This window comes from Oncorhynchus tshawytscha, linkage group LG16 (assembly GCF_018296145.1).
Source record: "Oncorhynchus tshawytscha isolate Ot180627B linkage group LG16, Otsh_v2.0, whole genome shotgun sequence".
Taxonomy (NCBI): domain Eukaryota; kingdom Metazoa; phylum Chordata; class Actinopteri; order Salmoniformes; family Salmonidae; genus Oncorhynchus; species Oncorhynchus tshawytscha.
The window spans coordinates 29,633,096-29,660,924 of record NC_056444.1 but is presented as its reverse complement, the minus strand read 5'-3'; the positions used below and the strand labels follow the sequence as shown (position 1 = coordinate 29,660,924).

Genomic DNA, 27,829 nt, shown 5'->3' with positions numbered 1-27,829 from the left:
TTCCACCACATATTTCTAAATAAAGGTACGATAGGCACTGTAACTGATTTCAAAATAAAAGTATGCACTAGAACTGAAAGACAATTATGGAATACAACAACGTTGAGTAGCGTGTAGCAGTGGCTTGTATTCATGGACGCCAAGGGAAGCCAAGTTTCCCTAAAATATTTGACCAATAATAAAATAAGAATGATAAAATCCTTTATCTTTCGACTATTCCCTGTATATAGCTCCACATTTGTATCGTACTGGTGGACTATTTCCTGTATATAGCTCCACATTAGTCTGGTACTGGTAGACTACCTACTCCCTGTATATAGCTCCACATTAGTCTGGTACTGGTAGACTACTTCCTGTATATAGCTCCACATTAGTATCGTACTGGTAGACTATTCCCTGTATATAGCTCCACATTTGTATCGTACTGGTAGACTATTTCCTGTATATAGCTCCACATTAGTCTGGTACTGGAAATCTGCAACTCTTCAAACTATTGACTTTTTTCACAACTCCTCCATTTTGGCGCCAAAACATTTACAACAAAGACATAATGACATAATAAAATACATAAAAGTGTCTAACAATATATATCAAGTATATTTCATCCTGAAACCCACATACATTATAAAATAAGAATGGTATCACTAAGTTGATAGTTTATCTCTTATTTTAGATATTATATATGTGATAAGGCCACATAGATGGACAGATATAATTACAGACACCTGTGACAATCTTAAGTACCCAAAAAGGCCAATAGATGTCACCTGTTAAAATTCCAAATAAAGATTGAATGTTACCAAAATTCTGGTAATTTACTAGTGAACTTTTAATGTTTCCAGTAATATACCCTTCCTTTGCAACCCTAATTGTAATCCAGGTACTGCTTTCGAATATAACACATCTTGTTTTCTATACAGTAACTTCATTTCTTGTTAAAGCTTATCCTTCTGAGCTGTTCCAGACTGTTCAGTTTTATGGAGTATTTCAAAAGGTAGGATGTGAAAATCTAAGTAATAATACACTACATGACCAAAAGTATGTGGATACCTGCTTGTCGAGCATCTCATTTCAAAATCATGGGCATTAATATGGAGTTGGTCCCCCCTTTGCTTCTATAACAGCCTCTGCTCTTCTTGGAATGCTTTCAACTAGATGTTGGAACTAGAGGTCGACCGACTAGGATTTTTCAACGCCGATACCGATTATTGGAGGACCAAAAAAAGCCGATACCGATTAATCGGCCGAGTTTTTTAAAATGTTTTTATTTGTAATAATGACAATTACAACAATACTGAATGAACACTTTTATTTTAACTTAATATAATACAACAATCAAATCAATTTAGCCTCAAATAAAAAATGAAACATGTTCCATTTGGTTTAAATAATGCAAAAGCAAAGTTTTTTATTATCCAATATTTTACCAGGCAAGTTGACTGAGAACACATTCTCATTTACAGCAACCTGGGGAATAGTTACAGGGGAGAGGAGGGGGATGAATGAGCCAATTGTAAACTGGGGATTATTAGGTGACCATGATGGTTTGAGGGCCAGTTTGGGAATTTGGCCAGGACACCGAGGTTATTAACACCCCTACTCTTACAGTAAGTGTCATGACCTCAGAGAGTCAGGACACCCATTTTAACATCCCATCCGAAAGACAGCACCCTACACAGGGCAGTGTCCCCAAACACTGCCCTGGGGCATTGGGATGTTTTTAGACCAGAGGAAAGAGTGCCTCCTACTGGCCCTCCAACACCACTTCCAGCAGCATCTGGTCTCCCATCCAGGGACTGACCAGGACCAAGCCTGCTTAGCTTCAGAAGCAAGCCAGCAGGGTGGTATGCTGCTGGAGAAGAAAGTAAAAATGCAATATGTGCCATGTAAAAAAGCTAACATTTAAGTTCCTTGCTCAGAACATGAGAACATATGAAAGCTGGTGGTTCCTTTTAACATGAGTCTTCAATATTCCCAGGTAAGAAGTTTTAGGTTGAGGTTATTATACGTTCGCTATTAGCGCGCACCCTGCTAACTAGCTATCCATTTCACATCGGTTACACCAGCCTAATCTCAGGAGTTGATAGGCTTGAAGTCATAAACAACTGCAGGCAAACGCACGAAAGTGCTGTTTGAATGAATGCTTACGAGCCTGCTGGTGCCTACCATCGCTCAGTCAGACTGCCCTATCAAATCATAGACTTAATTACAACATAATAACACACAGAAATACGAGCCTTAGGTCATTAATATGGTCAAATCCGAAAACTATAATTTAGAAAACAAAACGTTTATTCTTTCAGTGAAATACGGAACCATTGGCTCACAGTCCACGTTCCAATTAATCCCAAAGGTGTTTGATGAGGTTGAGGTCAGGGCTCTGTGCAGGCCAGTCAATTTCTTCCACTCCGATCTCGACAAACCATTTCTGTATGGACTTCGCTTTGTGCATGGGGGCATTGTCATGCTGAAACAGGAAACGGCATTCCCCAAACTGTTGCCACGAAGTTGGTAGCACAGAATTGACAAGAATGTTATTGTATACTGTAGCGTTAAGATTTCCCTTCACTGGAACTAAGGGGCCTAGCCCGAACCATGAAAAACAGCCCCAGACCATTATTCCTCCTCCACCAAACTTTACAGTTGGCACTATGCATTCGGGCAGGTAGCGTTCTCCTGGCATCCGCCAAACCCGGATTAGTCCGTCGGACTGCCAGATGGTGAAGAGTGATTCATCACTCCAGAGAACGCATTTCCAGAGTCCAATGGTGGTGAGCTGTACACCACTCCAGCCGACGCTTGGCATTGCGCATGGTGATCTTAGGCTTGTGTGCGGCTACTCGGTCATGGAAACCCATTTCATGAAGCTCCCAACGAACAGTTCTTGTGTGGATGTTGCTTCCAGAGGCAGTTTGGAACTCGGTAGTGAGTGTTGCAACCAAGGAAAGATGATTTTTACGTGCTATGCACTTCAGCACATGGCAGCCCTGTTCTGTGAGCTTGTGTGGCCTACCACTTCAAGGTTGAGCCGTTGTTGCTCCTAGACGTTTCCACTTCACAATAATAGCACTTATAGTTGACCGGGGTAGCTCTAACAGGGCAGAAATTTGACGAACTGACTTGTTGGAAAGTTGGTATCCTATGACGGTGCCATGTTGAAAGTCACTGAGCTCTTCAGTATGGCCCCTTCTACTGCAAATGTTTGTCTATGGAGATTGCATGGCTGTGTTCTCGATTTTATACACCTGTTAGCAACGGTTGTGGCTGAAATAGCCGAATCCACAAATTTAAAGGGGTGTCCACATACTTTTGTATATATAGAGTACAATAGCTTTAGTTTGAATTTCTCTGAATCAAGAGATAAAGCTAGCCATGAATATTAACTCTACCTTCTTTCAGGAGAGGGAGTGAAGGAAATGCAGAGTGAATGTTCATGACTGCATGGCTGTATCTCTTGGTTCTGAGAAATGAAACTACAATACTAATAATAATGTATTTTTTTGTGACAGATATATTGAAAATATTGACACATTGAATCTTCAACAGTCAGATGCATTGCACCATCACGCTTTTGCTTGCAGTCACGTGCATTAGTGGTTACATTCTCTGTGCTTTTCTCTTCCACTGTTCAGTCATTAATACCAGGCACACATTAAACGTTTTCTGGAATTTGATTCCAGAGGGGAACAACATAAAAAGAAAAATCTGATTGGATAAGTGTTGTTTCACATATTGGAATTTGGCGGTTGTCATTTGCTGCTCCCTGAGTACGTGACCCTATAGAAATAGGCCTAATGCACAGAGATGTATTTCCTCAGGAACGTTATCCTATCTGTTTGGGTTGGACCTCATAACTCAGGTCCTGAAGGGCTACTAGGTGTCCAGACAATGTTTGCAGGTCAAATAATCACTAAATAATGGTCTTCAACCTGGATCACAATTACCTGAATCAGGTGTGTTAGAGCTGGAATGGAACACTCAGTATCTCTAGGACAATAGTTGGAGAGCCCTGCTGTAAAGAGCCAGAGGTGGATGGTAGTGAAGGTGTTATATACCATGGCTCTACCTCCCTCCCTCCCAGCTGATAGCCAAGCTGCTACAGCGATGTCTGTACCCTTCTATATCAAGGACCTCAGAGTGTTTGCAAAATGAACTACATTCAACACGTCTATGCTCATTATGTCATTCTTTGTCACTGCTAGGGTTATCAGTGAGCCTTGAACAGCCTTCTATCACGTTGATTATACTGCATGCCATGTTATATCAACAGGTATAGTGGCACCTTTTCTGGTAGTAACTGGTATTACGGCGGGATAACATAACAATAAAGTAAAAGTAGTATGCTTCGTCTGTGAACTGCGGTGAGGTCGTCTGAACTGCGGTGAGGTCGTCTGTGAACTGCGGTGAGTTCGTCTGTGAACTGCGGTGAATTAGTCTGTGAACTGCGGTGAGGTCGTCTGAACTGCGGTGAGGTCGTCTGTGAACTGCGGTGAATTAGTCTGTGAACTGCGGTGAATTAGTCTGTGAACTGCGGTGAGGTCGTCTGTGAACTGCGGTGAGGTCGTCTGTGAACTGCGGTGAATTAGTCTGTGAACTGCGGTGAGGTCGTCTGAACTGCGGTGAGGTTGTCTGTGAACTGCGGTGAATTCTGTGAACTGCGGTGAATTAGTCTGTGAACTGCGGTGAATTGAGTCGGTGAATTATGAACTGCGGTGAGGTTGTCTGTGGACTGCGGTGAGGTTGTTAGTCTGTGAACTGCGGTGAGGTCGTCTGTGAACTGCGGTGAGGTCGTCTGTGAACTGCGGTGAGGTCGTCTGTCGGTGAATTAGTCTGTGAACTGCGGTGAGGTCGTCTGTGAACTGCGGTGAATTAGTCTGTGAACTGGTGAATTAGTCTGTGAACTGCGGTGAGGAACTGCGGTGAGGTCTGTGAACTGCGGTGAATTAGTCTGTGAACTGCGGTGAGGTTGTCTGTGAACTGCGGTGAGGTTGTCTGTGAACTGCGGTGAGGTGTCTGTGAACTGCGGTGAATTAGTCTGTGAACTGCGTCTGTGAACTGCGGTGAGGTTGTCTGTGAACTGCGGTGAATTAGTATGTGAACTGCTGTGAATTAGTCTGAACTGCGGTGAACTGCGGTGAGGGTCTGTGAACTCTGTGAACTGCGGTGAATTAGTCTGTGAACTGCGGTGAGGTTGTCTGTGAACTGCTGTGAATTGTCTGTGAACTGCGGTGAGGTTGTCTGTGAACTGCGGTGAGGGTCTGTGAACTGCGGTGAGGTTGTCTGAACTGAAACTGAACTGTGAATTAGTCTGTGAACTGCGGTGAGGGTCTGTGAACTGCGGTGAGGTTGTCTGTGAACTGCGGTGAGGTTGTCTGTGAACTGCGGTGAATTAGTGAATTAGTCTGTGAACTGCGGTGAGGTTGTCTGTGAACTGAGGTTGTCTGTGAACTGCGGTGAATTAGTCTGTGAATTAGTCTGAGGTGAACTGCGGTGAATTAGTCTGTGAACTGCGGTGAGGTTGTCTGTGAACTGCGGTGAGGTTGTCTGTGAACTGCGGTGAGGGTCTGTGAACTGCGGTGAATTAGTCTGTGAACTGCGGTGAGGGTAGTCTGTGAACTGCGGTGAGGTTGTCTGTGAACTGCGTCTGTGTCTGTGGTGAACTTAGTCTGTGAACTGCTGCTGTGAACTGCGGTTAGTCTGTGAACTGCGGTGAGGTCTGTGAACTCTGTGAACTGCGGTGAGGTTGTCTGTGAACTGCGGTGAATTAGTCTGTGAACTGCGGTGAGGTCGTCTGTGAACTGCGGTGAGGTTGTCTGTGAACTGCGGTGAGTGAATTATTAGTCTGTGAACTGCTGTGAATTAGTCTGTGAACTGCGGTGAGGTTGAACTCGGTGAATTGTCTGTGAACTGCTGTGAATTAGTCTGTGAACTGCGGTGAGGGTTGTCTGTGAACTGCGGTGAGGTTGTCTGTGAACTGCGGTGAGGTCGTCTGTGAACTGCGGTGAGGGTGAACTAGGAATTAGTCTGTGAACTGCTGTGAATTAGTCTGTGAACTGCGGTGAGGTTGTCTGTGAACTGCGGTGAGGTTGTCTGTGAACTGCGGTGAGTCTGTGAACTGTCTGTGAACTGCGGTGAGGTTGTCTGTGAACTGCGGTGAGGTCGTCTGTGAACTGCGGTGAGGTCGTCTGTGAACTGCGGTGAGGTCGTCTGTGAACTGCGGTGAGATCGTCTGTGAACTGCAGTGAGGTCATCTCGATAGTTTTCCTAAATTCTGAGTGCGTTTCTGCTTCCTGGATCATTCTTCCTTGTGAGAAGTACCCGAGTCAGAGAGGGTTTGTGGGCGTGTCCATGGTCCCTCCATTCAAGAAAGTGGAGAAGCAGAGTGGCAGTGATCAGATACTCAGATACCCCTTCAACATTCCTATCCTAAAACAAATGTATTCTCTCCTCTTACTCACATTGACTTCCCTCTTGCCTTAACAACGCTCATTCAGATGTCCTTAGTCACCTCTCTCTCTCAGCTACAACAACTTCAACTGATGACTAGAAAGTCTCCAATCACACAGAAATGCACCAGGACACTGCAGGCCATCCAAGCCAACAGTCTAACACAAACACAGCAACACACTAACCCAGACCAGCACCATGACACACACTCAAACATCCACCACCTGACGCACACACATCAAGTCAACTCAAGTCAATACCCTGAGCCAAACCCAACAGCCACCACCTGACGCACACACATCAAGTCAACTCAAGTCAATACCCTGAGCCAATACACTGAGTCAATACCCCAAGTCAATAACCTGAGCCAAACCCAACACCAACCTGACAAACACCCACTTTCACACCGCCCTGACAAACACCTACTCTCATACCAACCTGACAAACACAGACTCTCACACCGACCTGACAAACACACACTCTCACACAAATCTGACAAACACCTACTCTCACGCCAACCTGACAAACACACACTCTCACACAAACCTCTCACGCCGACCTGACAAACACACACTCTCACACAAATCTGACAAACAAACACCTGACAAACACACACTCTCACACAAATCTGACAAACACCTACTCTCACGCCGACCTGACAAACACACACTCTCACACAAATCTGACAAACACCTACTCTCACACCGACCTGACAAACACACACTCTCACACAAACCTGACAAACACCGACTCTCATACCAACCTGACAAACACCCACTTTCACACCGACCTGACAAACACACACTCTCACACAAATCTGACAAACACCGACTCTCACGCCGACCTGACAAACACCTGCTCTCACACCAACCTGACAAACACACACTCTCACGCCGACCTGACAAACAGCCACTCTCACACCGACCTGACAAACACCCTCTCTCACACCGACCTGACAAACACCCGCTCTCACACCAAACTGACAAACACCCGCTCTCACACCGACCTGACAAACAACCGCTCTCACACCGACCTGACAAACACCCGCTCTCACACCGACCTGACAAACACCCGCTCTCACACCGACCTGACAAACACTTGCTCTCACACCGACCTGACAAACACCCCTCTCACACCAACCTGACAAACACCCTCTCTCATACCAACCTGACAAACACCAATTCTCACACCGACCTGACAAACACCGCTCTCACACCAACCTGACAAACCCTCTCTCATACCCCTGACAAACACCAATTCTCACACCGACCTGCTCTCACACTGACCTGACAAACACCCCTCTCACACCAACCTGACAAACACACACTCTCACACAAATCTGACAAACACCTACTCTCACGCCGACCTGACAAACACCCGCTCTCACACCAACCTGACAAACACCTACTCTCATACCAACCTGACAAACACCGACTCTCACACCGACCTGACAAACACCCGCTCTCACACCGACCTGACAAACACTTGCTCTCACACCGACCTGACAAACACCCGCTCTCACACCGACCTGACAAACACCCGCTCTCACACCGACCTGACAAACACCCTCTCTCACACCGACCTGACAAACACACCCGACCTCTCACACCGACCTGACAAACACCCGCTCTCACACCGACCTGACAAACAGCCACACCGACCTGACAAACACCCGCTCTCACACCGACCTGACAAACAGCCACTCGCACCGACCTGACAAACACCCGCTCTCACACCGACCTGACAAACAGCCACTCTCACACCGACCTGACAAACACCGCTCTCACACCAACCTGACAAACAGCCACTCTCACACCGACCTCTCACACCGACCTGACAAACACCCGCTCTCACACCGACCTGACAAACACCTACTCTCACACCAACCTGACAAACACCGACTCTCACACCGACCTGACAAACAGCCACTCTCATACCAACCTGACAAACAGCCACTCTCACACCGACCTGACAAACAGCCACTCTCACACCGACCTGACAAACAGCCACTCTCACACCGACCTGACAAACAGCCACCAACCTGACAAACAGCCACTCACACCGACCTGACAAACAGCCACACACCGACCTGACAAACAGCCGCTCTCACACCGACCTGACAAACAGCCACTACACACCGACCTGACAAACAGCCACTCTCGCACCGACCTGACAAACAGCCACTCTCACACCGACCTGACAAACAGCCACTCTCACACCGACCTGACAAACACACTCTCACACCGACCTGACAAACAGCCACACCCGACCTGACTCTCACACCGACCTGACAAACACCCGCTCTCACACCGACCTGACAAACACACACTCTCACACCGACCTGACAAACAGCCACTCTCACACCGACCTGACAAACAGCCACTCTCACACCGACCTGACAAACACACGCTCTCGCACCCACATAAATACACACATAAGCTCGAGCAAACCAATCCATACACACAACAAGACAACTCACATAAGCAGTGGTGGAAAAAGTACCCAATTGTCACTTTTATTTATTGATTTCTCCCCACTTTCGTCATATCCAATACGATCTTGTCTCATCACTGCAACTCCCCAATGGGCTCGGGAGAGGTGAATGTCGAGTCACGCGTCCTCCGAAACATGACCCGCCAAACTGTGCTCCTTAACACCCGTCCGCTTAGGCCGGAAGCCAGCCGCACCAATGTGTCAGAGGAAACACTGTTCAACTGATGACCGAAGTACCTGTAAGTACCTGTAAGTACCCAGAAAATCAATACTCATCATCTGCTATTTGTCAACAATGGTTAATATAGTGTCATAATATAGTGCCCTGGCCATAGAGTTTTTTATTCTCTATTTTGGTTAGGCCAGGGTGTGACTAGGGTGAGCATTCTAGTTTCTTTATTTCTATGTTTTCTATTTCTTTGTCTTTAGCCGGGTGTGGTTCCCAATCAGAGGCAGCTGTCTGTCGATGTCTCTGATTGGGAATCATACTTAGGCAGCCTTTTTCCCCACCTGTGTTTTGTGGGTAGTTGTTTTCTGCATAGTTTATTTGCCTTACAGAACTGTTCGTCTTTCACGTTGTTATTTTGTTCAAGTGTTTTGATAAATAAAAATCATGAACACTAACCACGCTGCGCTTTGGTCCGTTCCTCATTCTGACGAGAGACGTAACATATAGACTGTTATGTTAGATGTACACCACTAGATGGATATATTGCTTTTTGTAATGTGGAATATGGAAAGGGCAGTAAACAATACCGTTTTATATTTAGCAGAAACAGTACATCTATGCAAGGTGTCACACATGGCATGCTCGGACTAGTATAGCAAGTTTATTTTGTCTCTCTGTCATCTATGGCCGTATTTTCCAGGGCTCCCGAGTGGCGCAGTGGTCAAAGGAACTGTATCTCAATGCAAGAGGTGTCACTACAGTCCCTGGTTTGAATCCAGGCTGCATCACATCTTGCTATGATTGGGAGTCCCGTAGTGTGGCTCCCAGTGTTGTCCGGGGTAGGCTGTCATTGTATATAAGAATATGTTCTTAACTGACTTACCTTGTTAAATATAAAATACAAATAGTCTTAAAGTTGAATATTAGTCAGATGTCAGTATTAAGGATACTTGACAGACGTATGTGCTGGAGTGGGGTTATTATTAGAAATAGGACACATGACAAATGAGACAGTAACCCAAATTAACATCAATTTGCTTTATCTCAACACCACATCATCAGAAAAGGAACTAATAGATGTGCGTTCAACAAAATAACATGTTTAAACAATTTAAAACTAGAAAAGAGTTCTGAACTTTCAGAGGAAGACTCAAGACTGTCATTATAACTCTCTACGATAGTACAAATATTGACCGTGCTGCTTGACGGCAACCCAACAAGGCATCATATTCATGTTTATCAATTGATAAATATATGTCATTAGAAAAGGTGAAGATAAACACATAGGAAATGTAGGCATTCGTGGTGTTCTTGTCCCTGTAGGCATTAACGTGCAAAAAAAACAACACATTCTTCTCTTTCAACATATGGATACATCTCAACTCATATTTTCAAACACAGCAGCAGGTGAAGGAATCATTGATCACTTGTTTTTTGGGGGGAAGCCACCATTTGAACATCCATGGCTCTGTTTGGTCTTGAGTGACATCGTAGTATTAGTATATGGGAAACACAAGTCCATATTTCACAGTGTGGGTTTATAACGCACTTTGTGAACAACACTACAAAGTGATGTGTCCAGTCACAGTAGAGCAATTCCACCGTAACGGAATTACGCTTTGACTCGGACGGAATTACGTTTTTGCATTAGAATGTATGCCAAAGAAAATCCACTGATTTTAAAGTTTAAAAATCTCCCTCAGTTTTCCCAAAACTGTTAAATATCTCTGACCATAACACCTTGAGCTTGGGGAAAAAATATTTTGGTTATTGAAGTGAAGTGGATTTACATCTGGTAACGGAATTATGGTAATGGAATTACAGCATGAGTCCCTGATCTGTACAACACAGAAATGCTTAATTATGGATATGAGTGTCATTCTGTTCATGGTGTTGTATCCTGAATAGGGACACAAAGGAATAATTATGCAATATCCTTATTTTGCATATTTGGGTATTATTCTACACACTGGCTATTATTCTAATGAGCTCCGCCCCCAAACAAGACAACATTTGGTTGGTCTGGACTAGACCAAATCTGAACCAATCACTGACATCTATGTTTCACAAGTTTGGACATCACAGTACAGCACAGTAGAGTACAGTTCAATACATTACACTATAGTGTACTCTACGGTACTGAACTATACTTCTGTACTGTACTCTACTGTGCTTCACTGTACTGTGTACTGTACTGTGCTATCCAAACTTGTGAAACATAGATGTCTATGATTGGTTCAAAGTTTGGGTTTTGATGCACAGTATTTCTAAGACCATTTAAGACTTTTTCCATCTGACCAGAAATCAAAGCCGTTGCTGATTTTTAGGATGGAAAATGGTTGAAAACGTAAATATGCCTTACTTTCTCAAAAATATAGACTCTTAGCTTTCATTTGACATGCTCCTATGCTTTTCTCATGGTGGTGCTCATGGGTCCTTTTACATGGACATGCCCAGTACAAATTCTCTTCAGTGAATTTTTGTGAAATCTATTTAATGTTATACACAAATGTATATGTTATTATTGCATAACTTTGGTGTTATATTGCATGTTTAATGTAGTCATAATCTTCAAAATAATAAACAAACACTGGTACTAAGTGATGTGTTATTCTACAGAGCCACCAATTCTTAATCAACTTTTATTTTAAAAAACAACAACAAATAGAGTATCTTTTGGTGGTAATCAACACAGAATTTGTGATGGTGTTATAGGATTTTCGGAAGTTCACGTTGAGAGGAATTACTGCATTTTGTTGTTCCTGGAACATTATTGTTTTGCTTCCATGAAGGAACAACACACTTTGGTATTACAGTAACATCCACTCACTCAATAAAAAATGCTTACAAAAATGTCTCAACATGCAGGGACGGTCCCTGCTAGCTTTGGTTCATCATGTGCTGCCTTGTACGTCGGCCATTCTTCAAGGAGGCGAACGTTGAATCGGCATTGCTGGTGGAGAATGTTTGTGGTCCCCAGCATCGTTGGATCAGCATGACAGTAGCCAGAAAGAGTGAGCTGAGGATAAGAGAGAATCCACTGAGGAAGAATGCTGCAGTATAGTCACCAGTCCAGTCCACCAACCAGCCTGAAACCAAGAGAAAGAGTTAGGCTGGGAATTTCAACGGGAAGTTTCATACCAACAACAGAGTCCAGACTATAACATACTGAGAACGATGGAATCATGATATTCAGAATCAAGCAATTTGAAAATTGTGTATGTACATGCACTATGTGTGTTAGTATTGAGTTGTTCTCTCCTCATCCTCACCTCCTATTGGTGGGCTAACCAGGTAGGGTATGGCATGTAAGAAGTTGACCACACCCAGGGCTGAGGATAGGTACGATGAGCCCACCAAGTCAGACGTCACCACTGGTATGAGGGCAGAGTAGGCACCATCAAAATAGCCATAGAGCATGGAGAAAGGCACCAGCAGGGTGAAGGAACGTAGCAGAGGAATCAGGAGGCAGGAGAGACCCTCCATACCCACAGCAAACATGAAGCTCACTTTCCGGTACTTCTTCACACACCTACAAGAGGGGAACGCAGACTTAGCTGGCAGTATGTTACAGCAGGCAGTATGTTACAACACTAGGGAATGTGGCCATGCAGTGTGTGACAGGCCCAAGACCATAGTTTTGAAAGCATCATGATAAATATTTTGACTATGGCTACAGTCTATTTGGGTGATGCTATAGAAAATATGTGTGTGTGTGGGGGGGTGCAAACTATTCTGTATATGTGACATACTTCCTGTCAGTGAGCCAGCTGAACGTGATGTTTCCTACGATTCCGGTGACCCCCAGGATGGACATGAGGAAGGCAGCCTGCTGGTGCTCCACGCCCACACTGAGGGCATAAGGCACCAGGTAGGCAAAGGGCACACTGCAGCCGTACGCCAGGAACAGGAAGGACACAGACAGCAGTATGAAGTCAGGCATCAGCAGGAAGCTAAACTCCTCCATTGACTGAAGACAGAGGCACCCTCCCAGCTTAGGCCCTGCCAGAGGACCAGTTGGCCCAGGGGCAGCCAGGCCAGCCAGAACCTTGGCATCTACTAACTCTGCTAGTTTTGCATCAGCAACCTTTGTGTCTACAGGCTTAACATCAGCGAGCTGGCTACCGATGACAAGGTTCTCCATTAGTTTAATGTCCTTCAGCTTCCCGTTGGCTAGATTTTGATCCGCTAGCTTGATCTCTTCAAGCATTTTCTCTGTTAGTGCGCTATTCACATTCACAACCATGCCCTCTACTATTGTCATGTCTGCCAGCCTCGAGTCAGCTAGTTGTACATTCGCAAGGAGTGCCTCTGCTAGTTTCATTTCAGTGAGTTTAATTTCTGCAAGTTTATCAGTTTCAAGCTTAACATCTGTTACATTCACAACCTCTGTATTGGGGTCCAACGGCTTTAAGCCTGGAAGTGTTGTGTCCATTACCTTCCCTTCTGCTAGCTTGGCATCCACCGGTGGGATGGCATACCCATTCTCAAGCTCTGCTGTCTTGTGCCACCTCTGTCCTCTACCTTTAGGCACCAGGGGCCTCATAAGGGCCCCGCAGACACACAGGTTGGACACAAACCCTCCCAGAATCAGCAAGGCCCCCCTCCAGGAGTAATGTTCAATCAGGAGATGCACAGCAGGGGCCAGGATGAAGGTCCCAATCCCAGTCCCAGACATTGCCATCCCATAGGCCAGTGCTTTCCTCTCGTTGAAATAGGATCCAACCATGGCCACCGCTGGAGTGTAGCTGAGGGCAAATCCCAACCCTACGAGGAGAGAGTTGGGGATGGAGTCATGACAGCTACAGTTGCGTTCTGTCATTAGAGTCAACACAAGTATCCATAATGCAACAGCTCCCTCTTGTGCCAAAGTCCTAAAAACAATGTGATGACATCCACATTGAGAGACAGGGGCGTACCTGTGAGGACGCCCAGGGTGAGGTAGAGGTACTCCAGACTGGTGGCAAAGGAGCTGAGGATCAGGCCGGCAGAGGACAGGACGCCTCCCATGATCACAGTGGCTTGGGTGGACAGGCGGTTCCCGATGAAGCTGCCAAGAGGAGCTGGAAAAAAACAATACATAGACAAAGTTATCATCCTCACATCAAGAGGAAAATGTGACAGACTTATCGCTTGGATTGGATGTAGCTGAGACTCAATCCACTGTAATACACATCAAGTGTGTTATTGACATGAAAGTTCAGAGCAGGTCAGTAGTAAATGTTTGACTCAAAGATTAAGCCATGCAAGTCTAAGAACACACGGCCAGTACAGTGAAACTGTGAATTGCTCATTAAACAGCTGCTTGTAAAAGTCTAACAAACTCTGGCACAGATGTTATGTAAGTCCAGGCTAATGATAAATCGGGGCAAAGTTTAATTATTTGATGTAAATCCTCGAATATCAGTAAAAAAAAGTGCATCCGGATGGGTACCACCCTGTTCAAACTAACCGAAGTGGCAAAACAAACAAACTAGCTTTCGATTGGATACTTTGATGTCCCTAGGGCAAGTCATACAGCTGAGAGAGGATTTTTATAATGAAGAATGTGTTTATTTTAATTGACTGTGTTTTGTATCTTAATGTGTATTTAATGTGTATATTTATGTTTTCTATAATTGCCAATTGATGTGTTCATTTTTGTATTGTCCACAGCTAATTTTCAAAAGAGACTTTAGTCTCAATATGAATAAAAACATCTTTCCCTATATACAGTGGGGCAAAAAAAGTATTTAGTCAGCCACCAATTGTGCAAGTTCTCCCACTTAAAAAGATGAGAGAGGCCTGTAATTTTCATCATAGGTACACTTCAACTATGACAGACAAAATGAGGAAAAGAATCCAGAAAATCACATTGTAGGATTTTTTATGAATTTATTTGAAAATTATGGTGGAAAATAAGTATTTGGTCAATAACAAAAGTTTATCTCAATACTTTGTTATATACCTTTTGTTGGCAATGACAGAGGTCAAACGTTTTCTGTAACTCTTCACAAGGTTTTCACACACTGTTGCTGGTATTTTGGCCCATTCCTCCATGCAGATCTCCTCTAGAGCAGTGATGTTTTGGGGCTGTTGCTGGGCAACACGGACTTTCAACTCCCTCCAAAGATTTTCTATGGGGTTGAGATCTGGAGACTGGCTAGGCCACTCCAGGACCTTGAAATGCTTCTTACGAAGCCACTCCTTCGTTGCCTGGGCAGTGTGTTTGGGATCATTGTCATGCTGAAAGACCCAGCCACGTTTCATCTTCAATGCCCTTGCTGATGGAAGGAGGTTTTCACTCAAAATCTCACGATACATGGCCCCATTCATTCTTTCCTTTACACGGATCAGTCGTCCTGATCCCTTTGCAGAAAAACAGCCCCAAAGCATGATGTTTCCACCCCCATGCTTCACAGTAGGTATGGTGTTCTTTGGATGCAACTCAGCATTCTTTGTCCTCCAAACACGACGAGTTGAGTTTTTACCAAAAAGTTCTATTTTGGTTTCATCTGACCATATGACATTCTCCCAATCTTCTTCTGGATCATCCAAATGCTCTCTAGCAAACTTCAGACGGGCCTGGACATGTACTGGATTAAGCAGGGGGACACGTCTGGCACTGCAGGATTTGAGTCCCTGGCGGCGTAGTGTGTTACTGAAGGTAGGCTTTGTTACTTTGGTCCCAGCTCTCTTCAGGTCATTCACTAGGTCCCCCCGTGTGGTTCTGGGATTTTTGCTCACCGTTCTTGTGATAATTTTGACCCCACGGGGTGAGATCTTGCGTGGAGCCCCAGATCGAGGGAGATTATCAGTGGTCTTGTATGTCTTCCATTTCCTAATAATTGCTCCCACAGTTGATTTCTTCAAACCAAGCTGCTTACCTATTGCAGATTCAGTCTTCCCAGCCTGGTGCAGGTCTACAATTTTGTTTCTGGTGTCCTTTGACAGCTCTTTGGTCTTGGCCATAGTGGAGTTTGGAGTGTGACTGTTTGAGGTTGTGGACAGGTGTCTTTTATACTGATAACAAGTTCAAACAGGTGCCATTAATATAGGTAACGAGTGGAGGACAGAGGAGCCTGAAGAAGAAGTTGTTACAGGTCTGCGAGAGCCAGAAATTTTGCTTGTTTGTAGGTGACAAAATACTTATTTTCCACCATAATTTGCAAATAAATTCATTAAAAATCCTACAACGTGATTTTCTGGATTTTTTTTCTTCTTATTTTGTCTGTCATAGTTGAAGTGTACCTACAATGAAAATTACAGGCCTCTCTCATATTTTTAAGTGGGAGAACTTGCACAATTGGTGGCTGACTAAATACTTTTTTGCCCCACTGTATCTTATCAACAACAGCTGTTTCCAAGGGGCTGTGGAATCCCCATCAGTGGAGGCTCCTCAAAGGAGAAAGGGGAGGACCATCCTCCTCAGTGAATTTCAAAAAAATACAAATAGTGAAACATTAAAAAAAGTTATCCTTTTTATATAAAACTTTATATTTTCATGTCACCAAATAATTTATTAAAACACACTGGTTTGCAATGGTCTACAGTAGCCTCAACCACACTCTGTAGGGTAACACTATGGTGCAGCCAGAAGAGCGCTAGCTTCTGTCCTCCTCTGGGCACATACAGTACATACAAAACCTAGGAGGCTCATGAGACTTACACAGTAATTATGACAACTTCTGGAGGACGTCCTCCAATGTATCAGAGCTCTTGCAGCATGAACTGACATGTTGTCCACCCAATCAAAGGATCAGAGTATGAATCTAGTACTGAAAGCAGAAGCTACAGCTAGCTAGCACTGCAGCGCATACAATGTGATGAGAAGTTGACTCAAAGAGAGAGAAAGACAATCATTGAACAAATGAAAAGATAGATATTTCGTTGTATTTTTTTAAAGGTTCACTAAGCTAGCTAGTTTAGCTTACTCAAACAGAGATGGATGCTATGTTAGCTAGCTGTCTATCCAACACTGGAACTTCCAAGTCAAGGTAAGCATTTATTCATTTATTGCCACCAGGGCCTGCCAGTGTAACTACTAAACTGCAATGCATGATTCTTTTTTACATTTTAGTAGACAATCTTATCCAGAGCAACTTACAGCAGTGAGGGCAGACATTTTCATACTTTTCTTTCCATACTGGTCCCCTGTGGGAATCAAACCCATAACCCTGGTGTTGCAAGAACCATGCAATACCAATTGAGCCACACAGGATAATTGTAGTGGAGTTACTAACGCATTAGTTCTAGTAGCTATGTTGACTATGACAATGTAGGCTGTGTGTAGCGGTTAGAAGTCATGATATGGTTTGACTTGGGAAGGTTTTTTGCCTGGTCACTGACAGCTGATGTGTTGTGCACTGAAGTTCACAGGCGAAGGGAAAAGGTGAGAGGAGAGCGCATAGAGAGTTGCGAGAAGGAATTATATACACACAACGAGCAGAGTGATCATGCTGTTTTTATGTGGCTGCTATGAAAATGAACTGTCTTTGAGTGTGATCAAAGGTGTATTCATTCCGCTGATTCTGTTGAAAAATGTTTCTTAAATGGAAACCAATGGAACGAAAAGGGGATAAACATACCTGAATTTTCCCAACAGAAACTCAGATTTGCAACTGTTGGACAATTGATTACACCCTAGATCAAATAGCTACTAGCAAGAGAGTGCAAGCCGCTGTTGAATGTGTCAGTGTCTATCACAGCACCGACTGCCACGTGTATCCCCATGATTCCAAAGTCACTCCTGGGGATTGCCCAGACTGCACTGCATGTGCCCAGACAGCCCTCACACAACTTTTACAATAGCTTAGGGGTACTAAAATTAGGTGAAGACAGCTGGTCAAATCGTTTCATGTAATCATCTGATCATCATGTCAATGTTCCAGATTATGTCATTTCTTTTTGCAAAGTTACAGCAGGTGTATCAAGATTGCCATGTCATGATTAGGAAAGGCAAAGGCTTGGGTAGACAACTCTCTTATCCTAATGCTCCATCTTCTAATCTTACTTATTAAGGGCACATGTTCTTTTAAGGTTATTGGGCATATACAGTGTATTTGGTAATGTATTCAAACCCCTTCCCTTTTTCCACATTGTTATTTTACGGCCTTATTCTAAAATGGATTAAACAAAGCATTTTCCTCATCAATCTACACACAATATCCCATACCCCATAATGACGAAGCAAAAACAGGTTTTTAGACATTTTTGCAAATTAAAAAAATGAAATATCACATTTACAGAAGTATTCAGACCGTTTGCTATGAGACTCGAAATTGAGCTCAGGTGCATCCTGTTTCCATTGATCATCCTTGAGATGTTTCTATAACTTGATTGGAGTCCACCTGTGGTAAATTTGATTGATTGGACATGATGTCTGCAGCATTGAAGGTCCCCAAGAACACAGTGGCCTCCATCATTCTTAAAATGGAAGAAGACTCTTCCTAAAGCTGGCCACCCGGCCAAAATGAGCAGTTGGGTGAGAAGGGTCTTGGTCAAGGAGGTAACCAAGAACCTGATGGTCACTCTGGCAGAGCTTCAGAGTTCCTCTGTGGAGAAGGGAGAACCTTCCAGAAGGACAACCATCTCTGCAGCATTCCACCAATCAGGCCTTTGTGGCAGAGTGGCCAGACAGAAACCACTCCTCAGTAAAAAGCACGACAGCCTGCTTGGAGTTTGCCAAAGGGCACCTAAAGGACTCGGACCATGAGAAACAAGATTCTCTGGTCTGATGAAACCAAGATTGAACTCTTTGGCCTTAATGCCAAGCGCCACATCTGGAGGAAAGCTGGCACCATCCCTACGGCGAAGCATCATGCTGTGGGGATGTTTTCCAGCAACAGGAACTGGGAGACTTGTCAGGATCAAGGGAAAGATAAACGGGGCAAAGTACAGAGAGATCCTTGATGAAAACCTGCTCCAGAGCACTCAGGAACTCAGACTGGGGCAATGGTTCACCTTCCAACAGGACAACGACCCTAAGCACACAGCCAAGACAATGCAGGAGTGGCTTCGGGACAAGTCTCTGAATGTCCTTGTGTGGCCCTGCCAGAGCCCGGACTTGAACCTGATCAAACATCTCTGGAGAGACCTGAAAATAGCTGCGACACTCCCCATCCAAGCTGACAGAGCTTGAGAGGATCTGCAGAGATGAATGGGAGAAACTCCCCAAATACAGGTGTGGCAAGCTTGTCGCGTAAAAAGAAGACTTGAGGCTGTAATCGCTGCCAACGGTGCTTCAAGAAAGTACTGAGTAAAGTGTCTGAATACTTATGTAAATGTGATGTTTACATCTTTATTTTTAATACATTTGCAAAAATGTGGAGTATTTCGTGTAGATTGATGAGGGGGGAAACTATTTCATAAATTTTAGAATAAGGCTGTAACGTAACAAAATGTAGAAATAGTCAAGGGGTCTAAATACTTTCCGAATGCACTGTATGCTGTTTACTAATCTGAATTAGTGTGTGGTTTAGTGCTTGTGAATCAGTTTGTTTTCCTTTTCACCCTTAAAGCCCGATGTCTTATATATGTCACAATGTCTTATGTCACAATGTATTTAAACACCTGGTAAATTGTCTGTATATGAACAATAAATTAAAAGAAACCACTATTTTTAAGAACTCAGGCCAATTCTGATATTTCTTTCACAAATTATTTTTTTGGCCAATAAGATCAGCTGAAAAATATCTGACGTGTAATGATCTGATGTAATTGGTCAAAGGATTAATTAGTGGAAAAAAATATCAGAATTGGGCTGAAAGAGATCCTAATAAACACTTTTGGCACTACCTGGTGGCCGATATTTGTAATTACACATGAAAATGGCTGATTTCACCAGCCTGTAAAAACGGTAATCTGCTCCTCCCAAAGTCTAGTATTTGTCAAAATGTGCACGTCTGAGATTCAATGCATGCAAAATGCTCATAATATGTCTAGAGACACCTGAGTACATTTTCAAAGAATGATATTAATTTTGGGCGAAGTGTCGTCACTTGAAATGTTCATGTGACATATAAGATAAGTGTGATGCAAACCACACATTTTATAATACATTGTCAATTACGTCGGAAAGAAAACGATCATTTTTTCCTTCAGAAATGAGTTATTTGGGGTCTCCTTGGGCAGTCCTAATCACAGCATAATGTTCATGCAAGGAGAACTGGGTCCGGGTTTCTGTGTTACACATCACTTTTATCAAGATTTGCCATTTCCTGATTAGGAAAGGCGTATGTTGGGGTAGACAAATTTCTTATCATAATGCGCTACCTCCCAATCAGAATTATTAGGGGCATATATTGCTTTTTAATTTATTGTGAGTATAAAGTTCACTACTAGTACACTTAATCTGTGATTTTATGCTTGTGAATCTGTTTCTGCTCCTTTTATAGCTAACAGAATCTATGGAGGTAGAATTTCCTCAGGCCCCAGAGATAATTATAAATAGCTTGAGAATTAATCAAACCCAGATAATAAATACATAAATACAGTTTCGTTGAATAAAAAGGGACATTCAAGGTTCAAATTGCTGGTAAGGAAATCATCTAGTCATGGCTGACTCTCACCAAAGAGGAAGGTGGTGCAGTCGACTAGCGAGTGGATCCAGGCCGTGCCAGAGTAGTCCCGACCAAAGTGCATCTGGAACTCCACAAAGAAGATTGACACACATCTAAAAATAGAAAGGAGAAAGAACCGTGTGAGTTTCAACATTGCACTGGCAAACTGTTCTTCAGGGTATCAAATCAAAATCAAATCAAATCAAATTTATTTGATAGGGTATATTAGGAAGGTATAGGACTGGACTGGTTTATTTGACATGGACATACTATATACACTGAGTGTAAAAAACATTAGGAACACCTTCCTAATATTGAGAACCTTTTGCCCTCAGAACAGCCTCAATTTGTCAGGGCGTGGACTCTACAAGGTGTCAAAATCGTTCCATAGGGATGTTGACCCATGTTGACGCCATTGCTTCCCACAGTTGTGTCAAGTTGGTTGGGTGTCCTTTGGGTGGTAGACCATTCTTGATACACAAAGGAAACTATTGAGCGGGAAAATCCCAGCAGTGTTGCAGTTCTTGAAACACTCAAACCGGTGCGCCCGGCACCTACTACCATAACCTGTTCAAAGGCACTTAAATGTTTTGTCTTGCCCCTTCACCCTAAACACGTGTATGTGACAAATACAATTCGATTTAACAATGATTATTTAACCTGTCTCCTCCCTTTCATCTACACTGATTGAAGTGGATTTAACAAGTGACATCAATAAGGATCATAGCTTTCACCTTAATTCACCTGGTCAGTCTGTCATAGAAATAGCAGGTGTTCTTAATGTTTTGTATCCTCAGTGTATGCCACAATAATGAGCTTTGTCAATACAATTTAGAGATTAAGACCAGTGACTGAATTTAAGTGCACTGACATGAATCCCTAAAGAAAAACTTGATTAAATCAAAACACTAAATTACGGGATGAGTTGAGGAATAGATTTTATTAATATAGTTGAGTAATTGAGAGTTGAGGAATCGAGTTGAGGAATAGAGTTGAGGAATTGTTTGAGTTACAGTCGTTTCCATTCAGCAGCACGGTACCCAATAACCAATAACCTAAGCTGACTGTAGTTTGTTCATGCTGAGCGTTTAAAAATTATATAAGGGTTTTTTTACACGGCGAAGGCTTATGGCATGTGACCAAAGCACATGTGGAGAGTGGAATTTTAATTCTCTCTCTTAAGCTACCTAGAGAAGGAGGAACAGTCCAATGCAAAGGAGCGCAGCATTCACCAACCTACCAAGTACCAGAGGCAGTACCTACCAACCTACCAGTACCAGAGGCAGTACCTACCAACCTACCAGTACCAGAGGCAGAACCTACCAACCTACCAGTACCAGAGGCAGTACCTACCAACCTACCAAGTACCAGAGGCAGTACCTACCAACCTACCAAGTACCAGAGGCAGTACCTACCAACCTACCAAGTACCAGAGGAATCAAACTTAAACCAGAGCATCCTACTAGCCAGTCTGATTTCTTAAAAAGTGTGTGACACGAAATACATACATAAAGTCCTTGTAACTTCTTCACTTACATGAAAAGTGGCATTTGTATGCATAAACAATTTTTTCTCTCACTAGGGACTCAACAATACCTAACAGGAACATACAATAGGTACCAAACCTGCGTTGACTATGTGTCCCGGTGTCTGATTTAAAAGCTTTTAACCTGAGCTGACAAAAGGCTAAAGGAATCGCTGGCTCATCACAACCTTGCTGGTTCCCAAAACAGAGAGTTAGATTACACTGACCATACAGAAACATGATGCCACCTGACATGCATGGAACCGATAAAGGGATAACACAACATTAACATGATGTCTGATTTCATTTCAGTTTATATTGCATACAACAACAACCGCCCGTTGTAATATCCCAAAGCTATCTTCACACAAAATAATCCTCACCATGGGAGCCTAGCAGCTGTCAGAACAAAACACATACCTTGCAAATACTCTGCAAATAGACAATAAGGGCAAAACACATCCAGAGACTCTACGATGTCACAAACATGTCAAATGAGGAGTTATGAAAGGTTCAGTTCAATCTCCTTGTGTCACCCAATTCCCCAAATTCCACTCGGTTACTCATCCCTGAACCTTCGAGGCTGCTGCCCTCCTGTGTACATAGACGTGGAATCACTGGTCACTTTAATAATGTTTGCAGACTGTTTTACTCTTTTCTTTTGTTTATATTATATTCTACTGTATTGTAGTCAATGCCACTCTGACATTGCTCGTCCTAATATTATATATTTCTTATTTTACTTGTAGATTTGTGTGTATTGTTGTGAATTGTTAGATATTACTGCACTGTTGGAGCTAGGAACACAAACATTTCACTACACCCGCAATAACATCTGCTAAATATCTGTATGTGACCAATAACATCTGTAAATATCTGAATGTGACCAATAACATTTGATTTGAGGACTATAGTCCCTCTGACACACACACACACACACACAGCTCCAAAGGCTCACCTAGTGACGGCACGAGTGCAGATGGTGACTAGGAAGCAGCCGGCCACAACCATCCATCCCCAGCCTCCATCAGGAGGGGCTACCGGTGCCCCTCTGGGACTTTTTCCCTCTGGTGTCATTCCTTCTGTGCCACCGCCGTGCTGCTGGTCTCTTTTGCTTCCCCTCTGGTCCTGGGGCTGGCTCCTGTGCTGTTCTGTGTTACGGTAATATGCGTCCACCAAGAAGATCACCAAACCCAGCCACACTCCGCACAACTCCAGGGCTTGTCTCTGTTGACCCCTTCTTTTATTCTCTGCCACACCAGGCGTGGGAGCAGCTGTCTATGGTAAGGCAGTGTAGAACACAAGAAGACATTTACAATGTTTTAAAAAACTGTCTGATATCACATCCTAGTAGTTACTTACTATTACAATACAGTTGATGTTTCTATGGTGAAAATTTGCTGCCAGATGTAAGGTCACAATAACAAAAAATGGATACATGTTTGATCAACAATTTTGTATAGGAATGATATGACCCATTTCGACCACAAACATGAACATTAACTATATCACATACAGCCTCAAAACAAGGCCAAGGCATTTGGAATGAATCACTTTAAGGTCTCGGTCTCTAATTCAATTGACCATCAACATCTTCATGTTCTTGCAACAGCTTCATCGGTATCTTTAGTGGACAGATGAACAAATACTGTCCAAACAAAAGGCTACCCCAATGGACCACTAGAGATCACAGTAGGGCGAAGAAAAGACGTGTTGTTGATGCGGAACCTTGCACGGAGACGCAGCGTACAAAACCAAACAAAGGCCAGGATTCTCCTTTCTCCAGTGCTGCGCTCTGGTGTGACACTGAGAGAGGGACTATCATATGCTCCAACACATTGTAGCTGAAAACAACACAACTCCCCGTTATTTGAAGGAGGGGGAAAAAACGTGTCTATGTCACGTTTCCCTCCTCCCTAGCTGTAGCACGCTGTTCAGACTACGAGGGTGGGTCAAACAGGGACCCACTAGACCAGCCACTCTGGCCCTGCCACTTAGGAACATGTGTGGTGAGAATTGTATGGTCATGTTTACATTCACATTGATAAGGATGATGAGAAATAGGAGTCATATAAACTACAAATGGGGACCAAACTAATCAGGTCAAGTTCAAGACCATCCCGGGGATGTGGTCAGATAGCTGGCTAGATAACTGCGGGAGGACATGTTGAATGTCTCATTATGACCACCTGAGTGGTCAATCTGTTAATCCTCATGTGCTCTTTAAATTCCAATTCCTATATTTGCATAGCATTTACATTCTTAAAGAGAGAGGGGGAGAGATATGGGGGGTGGGATCCATTCATTGTGTGTGTGTGTGTGTGTGTGTGTACTTGTACTCCTACATTAACAGGACCCCATATGTCCTAACACTTCACCTGAATTTCCTGAAAAGGTAGGAAAACAATAACTTGTTCAAATCGTCCTGAATTTGTTCAAATGCTATTTGAAGCATAAGGGTTAGGGTTTTGGGGGTTAGGTTTGGGGTTTTGGGGGTTAGGTTTGGGGTTTTGGGGGTTAGGTTTGGGGTTTTGGGAGTTAGGGTTTTGGGGTTAGGTTTGGGGTTTTGGGAGTTAGGGTTAGGGTTTTGGGGGTTAGGTTTGGGGTTTTGGGGGTTAGGTTTGGGGTTTTGGGGGTTAGGTTTGGGGTTTTGGGAGTTAGGGTTAGGGTTTTGGGGGTTAGGTTTGGGGTTTTGGGAGTTAGGGTTAGGGTTTTGGGGGTTAGGTTTGGGGTTTTGGGAGTTAGGGTTTGGGGGGTTAGGGTTTTGGGGGTTAAAGTTATTGATAGCGGGAAAATAGGATTTTTAATGGTCAAACATTTTTGACACTGAAACACGTGTCTTATCTTACTAGCGGCTGACTGGTGAATTTATTGAGTAGGTTTTACTTCTGGGTAATTCCACGGTAACAGAATGACGCCGAGACTCCACTTATTCACTTTATAATGTATGCCAAACAAAAAACATTGATTTGAAAGTTGAACAAACCATTACTACTTTGAACAATTTCCACTGAATATTTGACAAAAACAGATGAACTCGAAGAACAGTGCGGAGGTTAAGCGTGGTAACAGAAAGACGGTAAAAACTACCTTGGTTCTTTATGTGACCACATTTTAAGATTCAAAGACGTCTGCAGAAATAATGGGGTGTCAGCTATGATATGACACTTTGAATTAGAAAAAAGATATGTTGGTTATAGAACTACAGTAAGTGAAGTGGATAATTATTCTACACACTGTATATTATTCTAATGAGCTCCACCACCAAACAAGACCAAATCCTTTGCTTATTCAAATTGTTCTACTATGGAAAATGGTTGAAAAAATTTGATATGCTTTAAGAGTGTCAATATTTTTGAGAAATGATGAACTTCACATGTAAGTGCATTGGGCTTTTTACATAGAAATGTCCTTACTATGACTTTGATATGTGGTTGTCTTGCTTAGCTACCTTAAGATGAATGCAACTGTAAGTCGCTCTGGGTAAGAGTGTCTGCTAAATGTAATGTGAGTGTAGATAGAGAAAGAGAAGAGAGAGAGTGTGAAGAGTCCAGTAAACAGTGGACTATTACCATCCAAGGGAGCCCCTTTGTTTGCTGGTGGTTTCTCCATGTGACTCAGTAGTCACCATGCAGTTTGCTGGCACCACACTGCCACTTTTCAAGCCACTCAACCTATGGGGGATGGCTTCCTGACTGACCAGATCAAACCAGTTTAACTCTTTTTGGTAGCACAACATTTCTCTCCACTGGCACTAATAACAATCCCACCCCCATGGATTCTGGCATGCCCGAAACATGGAGGTGGGACAGTTATACCATTGTTTTTGGGGATTTCAATAATATTTGTTCATTAGTAATATGAATATTCTGTAGATGCAAGTAATGTTGCTTATCTCAGAGACAAGCAAATCACAAGACCTACTGTAAATACCGTTTCTTAGTATAATTGTTTTTCTTAACGTCTTTGGGCTCCATCAGAGGGCTGCATCAGATAATAGTTCAGCACCATCCCTCTGGAATCGCTTCTCACCTGGGGCTATGTGATTCACACAGCCTCTTTCAAGGGAAGGGACATACAGACGCGTCATAAACCACTACAACAAAGGAGGCTGGATGTTCTTCCTATGAAAAGGAGCCCATTTAAATATTGAATACATGTTCTAAAAGCTATATTGGAAATGTTATTACTTACCGAAAACAATTGAGCAAAAAAACAAAAGTAGCCTAAATTCAGAACATATTGCCATCTAAGAAACCCTTCAGACAAACACAACGTCAACTCGGTTTGCACGTTTACATATCCCAAAATGTTTTACATTTATTGAACAGGGTCCATAAAATCATCCGCGTTGCATTAAAATAACCATTGACCTTTCCATATTAAATAAGGATGACGGGGAATAGGCTATAATACATCAAACAATTGCAGTTACGAGTTGTATATGCGAAGTAGTTCTGCAAGTCACAATGTATACTGTACAACTATGACCTAACTAAATTAGACAGCCTAACAATACTTACATCAACACCCACGATTAACGATATCGTCGCTTGCCTCTTCCGCGCATTACGCTGAATATACTCACGAGTGAGGTATCCTATTATTTTCCACGTTTTTATAGTGCCTTTTGTGCCCGGCGGTCCCCATCATTCTGCGACTTAGAGTTCAAGGAACTCCGGAAAACCAAGTGATTTGCATACGCAGCATCAAGGGGGAGTGACCGAACCCTTCTCCTGACTACAAGCTTCCCACCCACCCTGGAATTAAGCCATTATGCACATAAACTGTGTACACCCTCCACTTCTGCTCCCAGAAACACATGCTCGCATGTGAAACTCTTCTTTTCTACTTGTTGACTAAGGGGAATTATCCCTCACCCTCCCACCATATATATTTTAGTGTTTATCTTTAGTGTCCACAACACTGAGTTATCTTATAAATTCATTTTCATGCTTTATATCCTCTTAATTACCATTCCTCTCAAAAAGGACAGGCATAGGTGTCTCACTTTCAATTAAGATTCTCCATTGATCTGTATACGTGAAACAACTCCATAGTCTACAACTTTCAGCCTGTTGAACCAATGATGAACATGTATCATCGTTGTACCACGCACAAGTGGCCTAGATGAGGGGTATTTCTGTCTGTAATAAAGCCATTTTGTGGGGGGAAACAAACTAAAAACTAATTCTGATTGGCTGGGCCTGGCTCCCCAGTGGGTGGGCCTGGCTGCACCCCTGCCCAGTCATGTGAAATCCATAGATTAGGGCATAATGAATTCATTTCAATTTACTGATTTCCTTATGTGAACTGTAACTTAGTAAAATCTTTGAAATTGTTGCATATTGAATTTATATTTTTGTTCAGTGCATTCGGAAAGTACTCAGACCCCTTGACTTTTTCCACATTTTCTTATGTTACAGCCTTAATTTAAAATGTATTAAATAGCTTTCTTTTCCTCATCAATTTATACACAATACCACATAATGACAAAGAAAAAAACGTTTTTTAGAACATTTTGCAAATATATTCAAAATAAAAAACTTGAATATTACATTTACATAAGTATTCAAACCCTTTACTCAGTACTTTGTTGAAGCACCTTTGGCAGCGATTACAGTCTCTATTATTTTTTTATATGATGCTACAAGC

General features: G+C 43.0%; 1 protein-coding gene across 2 annotated transcripts; it reads right to left on the bottom strand.

Annotated features, from left to right (window-relative positions):
• Window positions 1-10,132: 10,132 nt before the first annotated feature.
• Window positions 10,133-26,846, bottom strand: LOC112253161 (monocarboxylate transporter 12-B). 2 transcript variants are annotated; one of them, XM_024425146.2, is made up of 7 exons: window positions 26,698-26,846; window positions 23,133-23,452; window positions 20,659-20,762; window positions 14,029-14,172; window positions 12,862-13,876; window positions 12,382-12,641; window positions 10,133-12,198 (listed from the first exon to the last, which is right to left on the bottom strand). In XM_024425146.2, exons 2-7 carry the CDS (start codon window positions 23,249-23,251, stop codon window positions 11,990-11,992), a joined length of 1,851 nt encoding a protein of 616 aa, XP_024280914.1. In that variant the 5' UTR covers window positions 23,252-23,452; window positions 26,698-26,846; the 3' UTR covers window positions 10,133-11,989. The 2 variants fall into 2 exon arrangements, with proteins under 2 accessions (XP_024280914.1, XP_042155011.1); XM_042299077.1 differs by having other exon boundaries at window positions 23,133-23,448; window positions 26,698-26,845.
• Window positions 26,847-27,829: the final 983 nt, after the last annotated feature.